The 18,869-nt window shown below is 45.7% G+C and overlaps 1 protein-coding gene across 2 annotated transcripts; it reads right to left on the minus strand.

Moving 5' to 3' along the window:
* Positions 1 to 2,979: 2,979 nt before the first annotated feature.
* On the minus strand, positions 2,980 to 17,547 carry YY1 (YY1 transcription factor). 2 transcript variants are annotated; one of them, XM_081193548.1, is made up of 5 exons: positions 16,717 to 17,547; positions 8,146 to 8,296; positions 7,041 to 7,101; positions 6,553 to 6,711; positions 2,980 to 5,255 (listed from the first exon to the last, which is right to left on the minus strand). In XM_081193548.1, exons 1-5 carry the CDS (start codon positions 17,438 to 17,440, stop codon positions 5,073 to 5,075), a joined length of 1,278 nt encoding a protein of 425 aa, XP_081049674.1. In that variant the 5' UTR covers positions 17,441 to 17,547; the 3' UTR covers positions 2,980 to 5,072. The 2 variants fall into 2 exon arrangements, with proteins under 2 accessions (XP_081049674.1, XP_081049673.1); XM_081193547.1 differs by having other exon boundaries at positions 8,146 to 8,308; positions 16,717 to 17,546.
* Positions 17,548 to 18,869: the final 1,322 nt, after the last annotated feature.

Raw genomic sequence — 18,869 nt, forward strand, 5'->3', positions numbered from 1 at the left:
TAAGGCAACAACGTCCTGGGAAGGAAGGAGCGAAGCTGCTGAACTCCAACGGGTGCCGTTTCAGCCTCAGGGTTACGCTACATCAAAGGTGGGGAACCTGAGGTTCTCCAGACGTTGCAGCACTAAAACTCCTACCAGTCTCTCATAATTTGGTATATTGGTGGGGCTGATGGAAGTTGAGAGTCCAGCACAGGGAATCTACTGGTTCCCCACCACTGAAATACCTATTTAATAATAATAATAATAATAATAATAATAATAATAATAATAATAATAATAATAATAATAATAATAATTTATTATTTATACCCCGCCCATCTGGCTGGGTTTCCCCAGCCACTCTGGGCGGCTTCCAACTGAATATTAAAAACAGTGCAGCTTCAAATATTAAAAACGTCCCTAAAGAGGGCTGCCTTCAGATGACTTTTAAAAGTAAAATAGTTGTTTATTGCTTTGACATCTGCTGGGAGGGCGTTCCACAGGGCAGGCGCCACTACCGAGAAGGCCCTCTGCCTGGTTCCCTGTAACCTTACTTCTCGCAATGAGGGAACCACCAGAAGGCCCTCGGCGCTGGACCTCAGCGTCCGGGCAGAACGATGGGGATGGAGACGCTCCTTCAGGTATACTGGACCGAGGCCATTTAGGGCTTTAAAGGTCAGCACCAACACTTTGAAATGTGCTCGGAAACGTACTGGGAGCCAATGCAGATCTCTGTTATGTGGTCCTGGCGGCCACTCCCAGTCACCAGTCTAGCTGCCGCATTCTGGATTAATTGTAGTTTCCGGGTCACCTTCAAAGGTAGCCCCACGTAGAGCGCATTGCAGTAGTCCAAGCGGGAGATAACTAGAGCATGCACCACTCTGGCAAGACAGTCCGCGGGCAGGTAGGGTCTTAGCCTGCGTACCAGGTGGAGCTGGTAGACAGCTGCCCTAGACACAGATTTGACCTGTGCCTATTCAGCTTCAGCACACTCTGCAGCTACACTTGGGCAGTATTTTTTAAATGAGGATTCAGAAATGCAGCAAAAGGTGCTTGGTATTTCTAAAGGTGAAGTTAAAGCCTTAGAAGCGTCTCCTAAACTTGGTTCTCCAGTTGTCTCTGGACTACAACTCCCATCATCCCTAGCTAGGACTAGTGGTCAGGGATGATAGGAATTGTAGTCCAAAAACAACTCGAGAACCAAGTTTGGGAGACGCTTCTAAGGCTTTAACTTCACCTTTAGAAAGGGCACATGGAGGATGAGAGGAAGTCCCACTTATGCAAGTGGACATTGCCCAAGCTGGAATTCAGAAGCTACCGTATTTTTCGCTCTATAAGACGCACCAGACCACAAGACGCACCTAGTTTTTGAAGGAGGAAAACAAGGGGGGGGGGGAATTCTGAATCTCAGAAGCCAGAACAGCAGGAAGGATCGCTGCGCAGTGAAAGCAGCAATCCCTCTTGCTCTTCTGGCTTCTGGGATAGCTGTGCAGCCTGCATTCGCTCCATAAGACGCACACACATTTCCCCTTACTTTTTAGGAGGGAAAAAGTGAGTCTTATAGAGCAAAAAATACGGTAAATTCTTTTTTAGGAATTAAATATACATGCAGGTGCCGCTATCAGAACACTAGTTATCCAAAATCTGCTAGCTGAACACCAAGAATCATACCCAAACCTTGCTACACAGACAGCTGATTCAGATATCCAAACAACCAGAGTTTGCCCACTTCCTTACTTATTTCTGTTTTGCTGGTCAGCGGCAGCCATTTCAGGGAGGGAGGCAGATTGTGAACATTCCTAATCTGTGATTTGTTCACAGGAAACAATGGAAATCATCAGCTCGTTATATGCAAACGCTTGCCTAACAAATAATTTCCTGGGAACGCATTGTGTTCAGAAAGTGGGACCTGCATGTATTCTTCAGATGCATCCTGTAAGGGGCATGTCCCATGATGAAGTAGCATCCTTGTATCTCTCACACAGGGGTGGCTAAACCTGTGGCTGTGCAGATTGTTGGGACGCCAAACTCCCACCAGCTCCCCATCTGCACGGACAGCTATCAACATCTCCCACTCTTAAGTTCTAGGAGAGATCTACAACAAGAGCACTCATCTTCACGACTCTTCAAAAACACCAGCACACCAAGACGGTGAGAAAGGAACACTAGCAAATACTCCCCTTGCCTTCATCTTCCTCTTGCTTCCCTTTTAAAAAATAAACTGAAATTTAATCAGCTTTAGCAAGTTTAGAAGCCGCTTTTCACACATAAGATGGCGTTACCATGTACAGTTAACTATGCAGTACAGAAAATAGTACATGAATTTGTCATTGTTTACAGAGAACCTGATTACAGGTAGGTAGCCGTGTTGGTCTGCCATAGTCAAAATAAAAAAATTCCTTCCAGTAGCACCTTAAAGACCAACTAAGTTAGTTCTTGGTATGAACTAAGCTCATACAGAGAACCTGATGTTATGCTAGGCATAAATATGGTTCTACGGAGGCATACACAATTGCAAGTGCTACACAGCAAAGTGTAAAAGAGAAAAGGATTTTTTTAGGTTGAGTCCATAAACGGAAACACTTGTCTACCAATGCTGGCTTACGTTAGTGTAAGCAGAGTTAAGACAGATGATACCAAGACAGAAACAAAACTAAGGCTTGGCTTGAGATGGCCCCAAGATGCATTTGATTGGTGGGCAAGTTTCTCCAGAAACACAAGATCCCGTTCCTTAGCAAAACTATTGCAGAAGTGATGCTTCAAGATGGGAAACCTTCAGTCTTGAGCAGGTACCTTAGTTTCCATTCCCCGTATTAAGAACTTAAGCCCAGGAGATTTACATTTTGAAGTTGCATCGCTGACACATGAAAATTGTATTCCCACTTCCCATCCAGTTCGAATATAAAATCAGACACTGGGGGCACACTGGCAGCAATATACCCATTCTCTGTCCTGTTGCAAGCTAGATCTTTGTTAATAATTGCAGATTCATTGCAGCAATGACGTTTCTGTACAACCAGGGTTGTGTTTATTTAAAAGCATTTATAAACCGCTTAATATTTTAAAAATCTCTTAAGCGGTTATACAAGCTGCTACAATTCTGCAGAAGTGTAAAACAGAAGTTGCAGCACACGGTACAGGGTTCAGATTTCAGCTTGCCAAGAAACTCATTTCTAGCCCTCAGTTCCTAGCCCTTAAGGTTGAAAGTAGAGGAATTCAATGTAGAGCTAAGCGGATGGCTTCGCCTGCCCCCCTCCTGAACATACAAGCTACTGAAGAGTGTCCTGATGCCCTTAGCCAACATGCAGCGTGCCGGGGGGGGGGGGAGGACTCTGCTGTGCCAGGAGAAGTCCTTGTGCAGGATGAATCCCGTCATATTCTTGTGAGCATGGGGAGTGCCCTCAAAAGCTACTAAAATTTCCATTGATCAGGGGTGGGGCTTGGGTGCCCTGCACAGCTTCTTGCCATTGTCCCTTGATTAGGTTATGCAGAATTATTGTACAACAGTAACGCATTACAGAGTCAAACAAAATAGGTTGTAACATTTAAATTCACATCACTGATGCAGAAGCCACCCTTTTCTCGGCTCAGAATCCGAGTTAAGCTTGTTGCTGTTTTGGTACTTAGGGCAGCTATTGGACACCAAAAAGGGAAAATGACAGCAACTATACAACACAGCTCTGTTCAACAAAAAATATGCAACCTGCACTATACTGTGCTATAGATTCTCAAAGGTAAGAACCATCTCCCCCGGCCAAGGACAGGTTACTTCAGCATTCTGGTGTTTCAATTCACATGCACGACTCACCCCACTAATGGGTGCAGCTGTCATCACCTTACCTTATCAGACCAAGGCAGCAGAGGTTGTCTATAGGTTGTCCTGCTCCACCACTTGCTGAATGTAAAAAACAAAAGCTAAACTTCACTGTCAAAGCTGCAGTGCCCAATGGGAGGCTCCATATGATCAAGAGAAATCAAAATCTCCACAACTGCTTAGTGTTATTCAGGTTGGGGGTTTAGTGCTATGATGAAGATACACCACTTACATTAAAAATCTAATTGAATGCAGGGGAGGGGGGGTAGTTAAGGTAACTTGAGTTTTATTTAGCATCCAATTTCTGGGACATTAAAGAACTATAATTTGTCCTGGACAACAGAAGAAAAATAGGCTGTGCTTACAGATTGTTTTCTGCCATATTCTTTCTTCAGGACCACTGTTTTATTTTTTGCCCACTCTATTACACGGGATGTACATATCAGGTGTTGTTAAAAGGTCAGTGCCTGTACAATACATTCTACAACTGAGCACCACTTTCCTTAACTGAACAGGCAAAGAGAAAGTACACGGAACATCAGCATCTGGCAGTATTTTTCCCAAAAAAAGTGACTAAAATGGGTTTAAGTTGATTAACACTATTAAATCACATCTAATATTTGTTACTACATGATTTCATTACAGCTATACGATACAATTATACAAAATGTGTTAACATCAAAGAATACAACCAAAAAAATTAAGATAGCAAACAAAACCTATATAACTTTTTTTTCTCTTTACAGGAAAATACTTTTGAAGTATGCATGTAACTGCCCATTCTTTTAAAGAAAATCTACTGCAAGCAAAGTTATCAACCTCCAGAAAAAAATCACACATAGCATTACTAAGCATATCCCCAAAAAGTGTACAATATGCACACTTGGAAAATACAAAATTAAAAAATTGTAAGCAACAGGTGAGCTTCATATTTATAACAATGTGAAAAGTCCAATTTTAGCACTGTTGTAGAAAGAACTGTCTTTGATGCAAGTCCATGAACTGTCTTGCCTCCTCCAGGTGGGGCCACGCTTTACAAAAACACCGTACTCTCGAAACCCAAATTATAGAGCAAAATCGAGCATTGCAGCAATGCAACCTTAAAGTTTATTTTGCCACTTTATCAAAAACAAGTCCTTTAGGCGTGTATGGTTCTTTTTTTCTTTGTTTTTTAAATTCTTTCCTAGAAACAATATACAAAGGGGAGGCTTATTCATTTTCAACCATTCTCCTGTAAAGTAAGATGCTTTGAGTCCAAGAGCTTTCTTCTTGCAGAGTTTCACTGGTTGTTTTTGGCCTTAGCATGTGTTAAGATGTGAGATTTCAGGTTAGTTGACTGAGCGAACTTCTTATTACAGCCATCAAAAGGGCACACATAGGGCCTGTCTCCAGTATGAATTCGCACATGTGTGCGCAAATTGAAGTCCAGTGAAAAGCGTTTGCCACAACCTTCGAACGTGCACTGTTGAATGAAAACATAGGGCATTAGGAGAATGTCTCAGTAGGACTAATATTTTTGCCTCAAATACTGTGAACATGAAACTATGATTAGTTTGCTCATGGCATGCTGGCACTTTCCAGTCACCATTTCTATACAGTCTCTCATAGTAGTCACAAGGCAGCGGGCAATCATTTTAAAAATGCAATACAAACATACAATATTCAGAATGAAGCTGAAACTCAAACCCATGGACTTCCATACACAGGATCATATTTGTTGCTGGTTGACTGACTGAATACAAAGAGTGATCACTAATAGTTTCCCGTCACCTTGGAAAAAGGTAACAAGTGGGATGCCACAGGGTTATATCCTGGGCCATTGTTGTTCCAACGTCTTTATAAATGACTTGGGTGAAGGAATTGAGGGGATGCTCATCAAATCTGCAGATGCCACCAAACTGGGAGGGGTAGCCAATGCCACTGAAGACAGAATAGTGATTCAATCAGACCTTTAACAGATTGGAAAACTGAGCCAAGGACGGTGAATAACAGCCATGGTAAACTACTACTACTGAGAGGTAAAACAACAGTTCTAAGAGCGCCAGCTTTCACAACAGGAACAGAATTTCTCCACTGTCTAGATTTCTGTTTATTGCTCCTATTACAAAAGTTTGCATACAAGCACATTCTAAAAACCTCAAGGAGAAAAAACACACATACAATTTGTTTATGATGTTGTCCAGTTTGTACATCTTGAGCTGGCAAACTAGACAGTATGACTTATCAGGGAAAGACATCCCACACCTATATAACCTCTGAGGCCTGGCCTGTAGTGGGAAAATGCAGCATGTCAGGAAAGGGAGAAACAGTTCTCAATATATTGCACTCCATCTACATCAACAGCTTGCAAGCGCTCCAATAATTAAGTCTCTGACAATGATGAAGTGTGCAGCCAGCAAATGAAAGGCTTTGGGGGGGGGTGAGTGAGTGAATGTAATTACATTTTGCTAGGTATATTTTGCCTAGCAGCTATTAAGTCTGCTGCTTGTTATAAGACCTGATCTTAAACCTCCTGGTAACTGTGGAAAGATATAATCATGAATGGCCCAACAAGACAGGATAGGAAAAGATTTAGTGTGAAATGCCTGTTGGGCAGTTGCTTAAATTATTCTCTGTCCGCACATTTAGATTATTTCCAGCCCTTTGACTGGTCTTACCTAATTTTATCTGAGAACAGGTACCTTTGGGGGTTTTGAGCCTCAGAATGATCTCTACATGCAGCATAAATGTCTACCAAACGTATTTTGAAAAAAAGTTACCTGAAAGGGCTTCTCTCCAGTATGAACTAGCTGGTGCCGCTTTAGTTTTGAGCTCTCCACAAAGGCCTTGCCGCATTCCGCACAGACGTGTACTCGAGGCCCGTGAGTGTGCAGATGCTTCCGCATGGCAGAGTTGTCCCTGAACATCTTTGTGCAGCCCTTCGGGAGAATACAAAGAAGACCCATCAGTGGACTGTATTACAACTAGGATTTCCGGGTGCTCTACTAAAACACATTCAGCTTCTTCACATTTTTTGCTAAGTCATTTTCGGATTTTTTAAATACATGAGCTGCTTTCCCTTTGTCCTAGTTGCCATAGCCCTTCTACTTCCCATCAGCAAAAACAATACTTTAATACAATACAAAATGTTAGCAACTTTCCTCATACTTTAATTTTTAAAAGGAACAGAGAAGTAGTCTTTATACTCTGAAGTTAAAAAGCATTTTATTGACCATCAGGCTATCAGCAGTCATAATATTTCACTCACTTTATGAGGACAGGCTATCGTTCTTGGAGCATCATCTTCTTTGATTTTTCTTGGCTTCATTCTTGCAAAGAAAAGCACAACAGCATTGATCAGTGAAAAGGAAATATACAGTGGTGCCCCGCAAGACGAATGCCTCGCAAGACAAAAACTCGCTAGATGAAAGAGTTTTCCGTTTTTTGAGTCGTTCTGCAAGACGAATTTCCCTATGGGCTTGCTTCGCAAGACGAAACGTCTTGCGAGTTCTTGCGAGCTTGTTTCCTTTTTCTTAAAGCCACTAAGCCGCTAATAGCCGCTAATAGCCGTGCTTCGCAAGACGAAAAAACCGCAAGACGAAGAGACTCGCAGAACGGATTAATTTCGTCTTGCGAGGCACCACTGTATTCTTATTTGCTTTGTATTAACAAAGTAATCTTCTGACATAAACCAACTGTATCGTATTGCAGTTGTGATGGCAAAGTCTCAAACTGACTGGCTGAGCTGGTGTGATGGCATGAAATATTGCACTGTCCAGGAAACTAAACAGTTTACAGTTCAACTTCTGTGAGGGAGGGGAAGCTGTTATTTTCGTTGGGAATAACACCTCAAAAGAAATCTCAAAGGGTTAGGAAGTGAGAAGAGACTGGTCCTATCTCTGCACATTTAAGGATATGGAGCCCAGAGGGGGGAGGCTGGAGGCAAGATGGAATAGAGAATGGACTTTGAAACAGGAATCTGTAAACTTGAGGAATATGGCAGGCAAGCCAGAGAATTTATTCCAGAATGACCTAATCAGAGAGAGAACTCTGAAGAAATTTCACAGCAATTACGACAGTCTCTATGGTGAGGAAGAAAAACCACGGAGTGATGGAAGCTGGTCAAGGGTGACTAAAGGAATGCCTGTAAGATCAAGATCCTGAGGGGGTAACCCACCAGCGTGACCTGCTCTCACTGTGGCATGAACTGGGAGGTTTTAAACTACACAATAAAGGGCATCCTCACACTCACAATTCCTATCTCAGTGACTGAACTCTTATGCCACAAAGATCATTTCTCAGTATCTGATATATTATGAATGAGCATAATGGAATAATGTTTTTACTAGAAAAACAATTCTCTTACCACTTACCTTGCAAATTCAGCCAGCTGTTTAGGGTCGGAAAGATCGATGCCAGGTATTCCTCCAGGTGGTAGCTTCTTTCCTGTCATGTATTCAGAGTAGTCTGGAGGGGAGTTCTCACCAATGATCTGCTCTTCCACCACAGTCTCATGGTCAATGTCTTTTTTGTCATCTGAAATGATTAGAGCAAACTGAATTTTGATTTAACATCCTCGAAGGACACCACCGTTGGCTAGGCTTGTACCTTAGCACAACCTCCCCCACCCTTAGCGCTAGCAAACACCCCTCAAGCTATTTCCATATGCAGGGTCAAAAAGGTAATAAAATGCATTAGCAAATGATTATTTGCTTACAAAAATGTACTTTATGGAACTCTCTGCCCTCCACCCCAGTACTAAGCACTAGCTTTATAGAACATGCAATTATTTCCTATTTCAAATGAATACAATGCTAAATTCAATGTATGATGAGTTGTAACTATAAATATATACACTGGCAACTCTGCCAATTTCAGCTTAATTTAGCAACAGATGGCAATTAACTTCCATTTTCTTTTAATAATAATTCCCTCTTAAATAAAGAGGAATTCTGAATTTTTTTAATGCTAAAGAACTGAATTCTTCAACTGCCAATTCCTTGCTAGAAAAATAATCCACAGCCCAACAAAGATATGAACAGCAGGCAGGGCACATATGCTAACTGAACATTTTGGGTAATCAAAATCTGTTGCCATAGCTTGTTATAAGGTGTTCGACAGTTTCTAGATTTCATTATCAATTCATTTTCTTCCTTTTTTAAACTACCAAAAGCACAGCACAAACAAAGCAATCTTAAGGGCAAAGGGAGAGAGAGAGACTGTGGCAGAGGAAGCCCCTTTATCCTACAGGCAGGACAGAAAGGGGCAAGTGATTCCCACCCCTCACCCCATTTTGCCTTTAATGGCTGCTTGTCCTTTTAAAACCCTTTCCTTCCCACTGCTTCCAGTGAGAGGGTGTGATGGGGGATTGGGAGGATCCTAAAGATCCACAGTAGCCACCCCCAACCCAGAATGCCTCCTTTTTGTCCTCTCTGCTATCCTACTTCCTTGACAGCTCCATTTGCCAAAGAGCAGCTGAGAACCAACAAGAAGTTCCAAGCATCTCCAAGGATCCCAGAATTGCTGTGCAGGTTTGGAAATGAATGAGAACTGAATGAGACAGGAGGATTGATCATGGAGATTACACGGCAGGTACAGTGCTTCCTGCAGCAGTGAACAAGGTTTTGTGATCCCTGCCTGCTATTGTGAGTCTTTGAAATAACATGGTATGTCCAAACAAGTACATATTTGTCCCTAATGCCTGCTCTTGAATGCTAGGCAGATCATCTGGAAACTAATTTGTGCTGTGGCTGCTGTAGACACCCACTTCTTCAGGGGAAGCATCAGAATCTGGCAAAAAGCCTTCACATCTTGTCAATGTGTGCATCAGGCTTTCGGTCCTGATGTCTGTTGACATGGGTGAAGGCTTGCAAAGGTGTCTGGGGAGAAGGAAAGCCTGCTAGTTAAAGCTGCCCAGCAACGCCTCTGTCCCTTCTGCTGTCGCAGCTATCAAAGACCAGACAAGGGCCCTAGATAAGCACTGCAAACTTTTCAAATGGCGCAGCGGGTGGTAAATCCTATTCCACCTTTTGAACCTTACCCTCAGAAGATGGCATGGCATCTCCTATGTGCTAGCTAATCCACTTCTGTAGCCCCAGGTGGACGGATCCACTATCCAGAATCAGAGGGTGGGGTAGCCTAAAGATCCGCTGGCTTACACCCATTTTGATCAGTCCCTTCCTGTCTATGAGGGTTAGCACCGACATAGCAGAGCCACCCTGACAGGGTGGTCAGGCCATCTGGGTGCTCCCCTCCATCACTACCAATAGCAATTGCTCTCCTAGAGGAGCAACCTCTTCTTCTCCTAGGGCTCTCAGAAACTGTGCATGGAATGGATATGGTGTTGAATGCATCCTCCTTTAAACTTAGAACACATATTCAGCCAAAAGCCCATCTCATGATCCACCCTGGCTAGGTAGAGGGGTGGGTGGTGGGGACTGCAATGAAAAGACCCACGCATCAAGATGGGAAGGACCAGAAACTACATAGGAACTCACTCCACTCAGAGGACATAGGACGCTAATTTCAATGACCTTGAAAGTGGGAGGGCAGATCTATGCAAGAATTACTGCCTCCACTGAAGAAGAAATTAGCTAGTTTAAACTCCCTGTAAGAAAGAATAGTGAATAGCTCTACCCCTAACACCATCCAAAAATAATATTTGCATGTAAGAAATGAATAAGCCATAGGCTAATTTGTCAAATGTCTGCTGTAAAGTGGGAAATTCATGAATTGATCCCATTATTTTAGTTTCTACATAAGCTAACAAGGAGAGGTATCAAGAATAGCTCACCCTTGAAAATTGTTCCTAGTGAAACACCAAACTAAGGCCGGGGGGCCAAATGCAGCCCAATCGCCGTCTCAATCCGGCCCGCGGACGGTCCATGAATCAGTGTGTTTTTACATGAGTAGAATCTGTGCTTTTATTTAAAATGCATCTCTGGGTTATTTGTGGGGCATAGGAATTCGTTATTTCACACACACACCCCAAATAAAATATAGTCCAGCCCACCACATGGTCTGAGGGACGATGGACTGGCCCACAGCTGAAAAAGGTTGCTGACCCCTGACCTATATAGTTCTTTCATTCTTTGTGAATGCCACCACTAGCTCTAAATATAATTTTCAAGTAGTAGTTCAATGCAGGATTCTCAGGAATTCCGTCCTCCTGAATAGTGTCCAAATCTCAAGAATTCCTATACAGTGGTACCTCGGGTTAAGTACTTAATTCGTTCCGGAGGTCCGTACTTAACCTGAAACTGTTCTTAACCTGAAGCACCACTTTAGTTAATGGGGCCTCCCGCTGCCGCCGCGCCACCAGTGCACGATTTCTGTTCTTATCCTGAAGCAAAGTTCTTAACCCAAGGTACTATTTCTGGGTTAGCGGAGTCTGTAACCTGAAGCGTATGTAACCCGACGTACCACTGTATAATTTTTTATTTTTACACTTCCGGCATTCAAATGTGATCAATGCTCTAGAAAGGTGGATTTGAGTTTATGAATAGAGATGGTAAGTCTGGTTAAAGAATGAGGATTTAAGTAACATGACAGATGACTTGAAGGAGCCATGGGAGAAAGAAGCAAAGGTAACCAGGAGCAAGTAAGTTTGCAATGCACAGTAAAGAAGACAATGAAATGAGATTGGATATAATGCTGGTCTGCATGCATGTCAGTGCTTTTGAACTTTCGCCATAAGTCTTATTTGCTCATGTCCCCAATTATGTGCTTAGGATGAATCATTGCTGTTAACTGGGAAAATCATTTTACATTCTGTAATTTTTTTTAAAAGAAAAATATATATTAAGTGGTTTTCAAGTATGCTGAACTATTGGGCTTGGATGAGTTGAATACTCTCTGGTAAAGGAACCCTCAATAATTCTCAATGGATCTGAGGGTGGATGATTATACCTTCAAAGAATAGAGATTATAGAGCTGCTATTGCTTTGTTCTTAGGCTTCACAGTGTATGGTTCTAGGACCCTAACTTGACAGATCATCTAACCTAGAAGAAGCAAGCTGTATGCACATTGAGCAATAATATTTGTATATTATCATGCAGAACAGATTACTAGCATGGGGAATGCAAAAATTTAAGAAGAACACTGTTGGATCAAACACCCATCCAGTCCAACATTCTGTTCACATAGTGACCACTTCCAAATTTGGGAAACCAAATGAATTATAGCCGTTCTCTGTTATGGTGAGCATCTGGTTCATTTATCTTCTGTACATAACAAACACCCCAAACTGGCTTGAGCAACCAAAAGGTAACAGAGCAGAAAAAATCCAGTAGCACTGATGGATGCAGTCAAGTTTCAGAAACATAGTTAAGGGCATCAGTGGACGATTTGGGGCTTAAACGTAACATGAGAGGATGCCAGTGGCCACAGGTGATGTAATGCTAGTGATATGGCTGAAGACATCATATTATGCAGATACAAGCTGAATTTCTAATAACTAGGATCTAAACTTACATTTCTACTTCTGGGCATTATGACCTAGATCTTACTGCAGTGAATTCTTATTAATGAGATACGCCTGTACCACTTCAGTCTGATGAAAACTATACAATGGGGTGGGGGAGAGAAACTAGGCTAAAATGCTTCTCGGTGATATCTGGATTTCTATGTGGAAGTAATGCCTAGTTCAGAAGAGCATTCTGGAGTGGAATAGATGTACTAGGCTTCTGAAAAAGGGATGGCACATAGGATTGGGGGAACCCGTGGCCCCCATAAGTTGTTGGACTCTAGCTCCCATCAGTCCCAGAGAACATGGCCAATGGTCAGGGATGATGGGAGACGGAGTTCAACAGTGTATAGGGGGCCACAACCTACCCACCCCTAATTTAGAAGATGCTATCTGACAAGGGTCACTGCAATAGCCATGCAATAGTTTCCCGCTTACTAACTGAGAGGGATTTCTTAATGGTTTGAGAAATAGCATTGTGCTATAATGGGACCCTGGAATGTAACTAATTACCCAGAATGTCAACAGAAGGTAAGGACTTCCCTTAATTTGAAAGCTGCAAGTTATTAAATTGCTTAAGAAGCAACTCTACTCAACCCCAAACTTCAAAATTAAAAGTCACTTGAGAGCAAGTACATGGTATTTGGTGTAGTAACACAATTTTTTAGTAATTCAGGATATTATGCTAGAAACTATTAGGCTTTCCACGTGCATGAAAAGGGGGGAAGAGAATGCCTAAGAACTGTTTTTGACCTCCACTGTCACAAGTTCAGATAAGGCACAGCATAAATGCATTTATGGAGCAAGTTGAACTGGTTACCAAAACTTGGTTTCCATCCCATAAAACACAGGATATGTAAAAAGATGCATTCAAGATTTCAGAAGACGGCATCTGAGAAGTTTATGAAGTTTAACCAGTTCAACTATTTGAGCATCTGAAAGGGAGTGCCATTTAATGTATAGTACTGTAACTGAACACATCCTCCTCAAATCCTACCCTATTCAATTCAATTCAGAACTGGAAAGTGTTAACTTTCCTACAACAATTATTTTTGCAGGAGGGCATTAAAGTTCCCTTAAACAAGGCGAAAGGAATATTCTGGGTAGCCAGTCCCAAAACTGAGGGATGCATAGCCCTCCTGTTCAGAACTTGGGAGAATCCAAAAGAGGAGAATAATAGCACAAAGACGATATAATACTTGGTAAAGAGATGGCTGAGTAGACAGCATGAAACAAGGATGTCGTATAACTCTTCTAACTTTGTACAAACTGTTAAAAGTTTGATTTGAGCCTTTTTGTGTTTAATCATCATACTATAGTATTTCAGATATATCCCACTGTTAAGAGTGGAAGGCATATATGAAGAATTCAATTATGCTACTTCTGTTAAGCACACCTTGAACTAGTGCCTAAAAGGAGCAAGCACAATATTGGGATCAAACAGGGCAGGTACTCAATTAAATTATATAAGCAGGCTGATGGACTTCGAGAGCTATCAAGGCTTCAGAGCAACACAGAAAATAATGGGTGTATATACATATTACATTTCAGCAGAAAAGGCTATTGCATTATTTATACAAGGTCAAAACAAGCCTGGATTAATGCACTGATTTTGATTCAGAAACAGAGAGAATTGAGCCCATAACTAACAGAGTTCATTTAGGCCATCAACATCAGTAGCTTCAGACACCTTACTAGATGCCTGAAAATCCACAGCTCAATGACTTTCGGCACCTCTGGCAATAGCTTCTGCATCATGTAATATTTGATAAAGCTGCTTAACATAAGCACAAGGCATATAGGACTACAATCTGCACTAGAAAGTAAGCCCCATTTATATGAATAGTACTTGCTTCTAATAAAGCATGTGTGTCACTGCAGAAATTATCCATTTGACATATTATCAGATTCCGTGAACCACTTATGAAACTCAATTACTTGAAAATTTATCAGCGTGGTCAATAAAGTGATAAAGCTATGGAAATATCATTTTAGGTTGTCACAGAATGCTACTTGCTCAGTTTCTCTGAAGTACCAGAGGACAAGATAACTATTAGTGAGGGGGACTGGAAATTTTAAAAACACTGAATAAAATCTGTTCTGGCATAGTTTTTAGACAGCACACAGGATCGAGCTATGATGTTCCACATAATCTAATGTGAGTTGCTTCCTAAGAATTACAAGCCTTAGTTCTAAATTAAGTGATTGGGTTTAGTAGTTTGGATTTATAGTAGGCATGTTCAAAGTCTGTTTTGGAGGCCTAATCAGGCCCCTGTGGCAGTTTATTTCCTGGGATAAAATCCTAAAAAACCCTCAACAACTTCAGTCCTAAAAAAACTCAACAAACATAGCCCTTCATCAAATCTGGCCCTCTTTGAAAGAAGTTTGGACACCACTGATTTACAGAGAGCACACCAAACATATCTGTCACTGGTCTCTAAGCAATGTAATAATGATATATTTACTCAATGAAAAAATATCATGTACAAAATTAGTACAGCACAAATGTTATGTAGACTGTATAGTCATAGATTCTGGATTGTGCTCCTGGCTGGCAGTGTTTATTCTATTAATGATTAAAACAATTACTCTGTCCTGGGGATTATGTTGTGCTGCTATTATTAATATACAAAGTTGCCCTTTTAACACCAGGACTTTCTAAAACTATGTATTATCAATGCAGTAATAAGGCAGAAACTCAAACAAATTCAGCAAATATTTATGTTTCTTTCCCTTAACACACTGAAATGTGCATGAACTGTGTTCTAATCAGCCAAGCAGGCATATATTGTAAAACACCAGGAGCCAAATTCATACCCATTTTTATGTTTCTGTAGGCGATACTTCACGGGATCTACTTGAGTATGACCAGGGATAGCTCACTCATTAGAGCATGAGACTCTTGGGTGAAACATTCCTGCAATGCAGGGGGTTGGTCTAGAATGACCCTCACAGTCCCTTCCAACTCTGCAATTCTATGGATTAGGACACTTAAAAACAAAGGATTAATGGTAGTAGGTTCTCCATTCATTAACACTCTATTTAACTTGAAAAAACCATTTGAGAACTCTAAAACCCTTAAGTTTCCTACAGCTGCTACCCTTTACTATTAACCCATATATACAGGCAGGAACCACAAGCACTGTTTACTGCGGAGGTTAATTCCCTTGAAACAACATATCCTGGATCTGGAGGCCGGCAGTGTCAATTTCACACACCTGCTGTGTAATGAGAAGAGGTGGCAGCACCTATTAAGTCAAAAGGCACTCTCTCTGCTGGTCTTCTGCCAGAGATCCAGCTTCCAGGGTCAGAGAGGATCCACCTCCTTCCTCCAGAGCAGATATCAGTGATCCAGGCGCCTAATTTTAGGACTCCCTCAGACCCCTCAAGTTATTAAAAACCCCGCTAGATGTCAGCTAGAGAGACTTTTAAGCACCGTGAAAACAGGCTCAATTTGGGAAACGTGTTTCGTGTAAAGGGACTCTGGTGTTGGAAGGAGGCGGCAACTAGGGCGCTTCCCCGACTTACTGGCAGTAAAACTGAAAGCCGCGCTTCCTGAACAGACCTCTTGTCGGAATTTATTCGGGAGTTTTTATGGGGAGGAGAGGGGGACTTAGCCAAAACCCCGGGAGGAAGGAAAGAAATGAGGAGGAACCAGTCAGGCAAGCGCTACGAAGTCGAGGCGGCTGGTTGGGAAAGGAAACGGACATGAGGCGGGGCGCAAGAAGGGAAGGGAAGGAAACGGCTTATCCGTTTGCTTGCGGGGGAAGGAAAGAAGGTTGAAAAGACGACGAAGGGAAAAGAACAGCGAGGAGGGTGAGGGGGAAAGGGAATGTTTAAAGGTCGCCCCGAGTCTGTCACGGGGTAGAGAATGAAAGGAAGGAGGCTACACGGAGAGGAGGCAACGGGAGGAAAGGGGACGGAAACGAGGCAGCTCGAGGGAGAGAGGCTGGAAGAGGGGAGGGAAGGGGCCGCCAAGCTCGGCCCGCGCCGCCGCGTGCCTGCCCCGCCTCCCTCCTCCTCCCTCCCTCCCCCTACTGCAGAAACTACGCCATTGCGGCCTAGTCCAGGAGTCACTCAGAGAACGAGAGGAGTTGTAGGGGGGGAGGGGAAGGAAGGAGAGCGCGCGCGCGCGGACAGGCAGGCAGGCAGGCGCGCCGCCTCGCCTCCCCTCCTCTCTCTCTCTCTCGGCCGCCATCTTGGCGGGGCCGCCGCCATCTTTCTTTCCCTTTTCCCCCCCGCCGGAGGGAGCCGGGCAATCAGGCAGAGGCAAGCGCAGACCCCGCCATCTTTTCGGGGGAAGCCGCCATACTTGCCCTGGCGAGATGAACATGGCGGCGCCCATCACACACATCCAAACATGGCCTCCCTTCAAAACAAAACGGGGGGAAAGTGCCCGCCGGGCCCGGAGAAGGGCTCCCCGGACCCTGGGGGCCTCCCCGCGCAAGGTGCCGAGCCCCGCCCGGCCGCTCCACTTACCCGAGGCCCACATGGTGACCGAGAACTCCCCCTCCAGGGTCTTGATCTGCACCTGCTTCTGCTCCCATTTCCTGCCGCCGCCGCCCCCTTCGGCCGCGCCGCCGCCGCCGCCTCCTCCCCCCGCCAGGTAACTCTTCTTGCTGCTCTTCTTCCCGCTGCCGCCGCCGCCTTTCTTCACCCGGCCGCCGCCCGAAGAGGAGCCTCCCCCTCCCGAGCCGCCCTTGCTCCCGGCGGCCGCGACGGTGACCAGAGTCTGCTCGATGTACTCGTCCTCTCCGGCCGGGGCCGGCACGGGGATGAGGATCTGGTCCTCGAAGCCGTCGTCTGCCCGCAAGCCGTCCGAGTCGTCTCCGCCGACCACCTCCTCGCGGGTCTGCACCAGGATCACCTCCTGGTGGTGCGGGTGGTGGTGCAGGTGGAGCTGGCCGCCCCCGGCGCCCACGCCGCCTCCGCTGGGGTCGCCGTCGGTGACGAGCGGCTGCAGGGCGATCATGGGCGGGTGATGGTGGTGGTGGTGGTGCCGGCGGTGGGGCGGGTGGTGAGGGCCGCAGTCCTCGCAGCACTCGTCGTCGTCGTCCTCCTCCTCCTCCTCCTCGCCGCCCACCACGGTGGTCTCGATGGTCTCCACCGGGATGGTCTCCACCTCGATCTCGTGCAGCTCCACGATCTCGGCCGGCATCTCCGAGCCGTCCGTGGCGATGTACAAGGTGTCTCCCGAGGCCATGGCGGCGGGCGCAGCGGCGGCGGCCCCGAGCCTAGCGACGGGCCTCGGCTCCGCTCGTCCGCCCGACGCCGGCGGGGCTCAGACTCCTCTCGCTTGCCTTCCTTCTCCCTCTCCTCCTCCTCCGCGGCCGCCTCCTCCCCCTTCCACACAAACACCAGCTCCTCGCTGGGAGGGAGGGAGGAGGGTGGGAAGCAAGCAGGCAGCAGCCTCCGCCGCCGCCGCCAAATCCCGCCCGCGCCGCCTCGCGAGACTTCCGCCGCTGCGAGAGACAGGCGCCCCGAGCCTCCCTCGCCCGCCATCCAGGCCCGGGGGAGGCCGCGGCTGCCGACGGGACACGCCCTCCGCTCGCGGCCGGGGGGCCAATCGCCGGGCGAAGCTCGACCTCAGGGCTCCGCCCACCACCCAAACCACACCTCACTCACCAACGGCCAAACAGGCCGGTTGGTCTTCCGCCGCCCCTTGCTTCCCCCCTTCTCGGCGCCCAGCCTATCGCGAAGGAGCTCGGCCGCGGGGCCACGCCCACCCACCTGCTCCTCCTCCTCCTGCATGATCTCCCTCTTGGGTTCCAGTCAGCTTGCCGTTGGCTTCTGACGAAACTTCTCTCGGCTGGGTCGGCCGTTGCTTTCTGCGGCCCCGCCCACTTCTCTGGAGAGAGCTGCTCGCGACGGTCATTGGCTGGTTCCGGTTTGCTGGGCCGGTTGGCGCGGCGGCAACTTGGGCGCCGCTCGCTTTTCTGAGGGGTCGGGGTCGGTTCCCTCAGAGCGTCCGTGGCGGGTGGGAACGTGTCGCCATCCCGGAGGCAGTTTTGAAAAGAGGGACGGGAGGGTGGGGAGACTGCCTCCATCGGGCGGAGGATTTCCCCCACCTTGGAGGCAAGGGGAGCAAAATGCCGCCTCGCCGCGGCTTCCCTCTCGCCGCTTCGCTTTGCTAATACGAATCGCGCTTTCGCCGAATCCTGCCGCCTCCCTTAAGGGCCCTCCGAAAAGGACCAAAAAATGCGGAGCTCCTCCTCACCAGGAGACGCGGAGGTTTCGTCGCCTCCCCAAACCGCCAGCAGCTGAAACGACAGCGCTCCTCTCTCCGGGCGATTCCAGATTTGGCTGGCCGCGATCGCTCCGTTTTGGGAAGCGAACTGGTTGCCGTTCTTGCAATTGGATGCTCGGCGCATCGTCTGAAGAGACGTCGCTGCCTTTATTTTCCCTTTGGGAACTGAGCTGCCGCTGCCCCGCAGGCATTTCTGGAGAGGTGCCTCTTGTCTAACATGATTTTACAGCAACGTGCCTCGCGATCCTATGCAAACGGGGGACGCCTGGGACAAGGTGAAGGACGAATGCATATAATATTCGGAGGCTGGTTTCGGTGGTGCTTGTAAAAGTGCTCCAGTAAATTGTGCTTAAGAGTGTAACCTCTTCTTCCCTTTGCTTTTCTT

Source organism: Podarcis bocagei (assembly GCF_964188305.1).
Source record: "Podarcis bocagei genome assembly, chromosome: 1".
Taxonomy (NCBI): domain Eukaryota; kingdom Metazoa; phylum Chordata; class Lepidosauria; order Squamata; family Lacertidae; genus Podarcis; species Podarcis bocagei.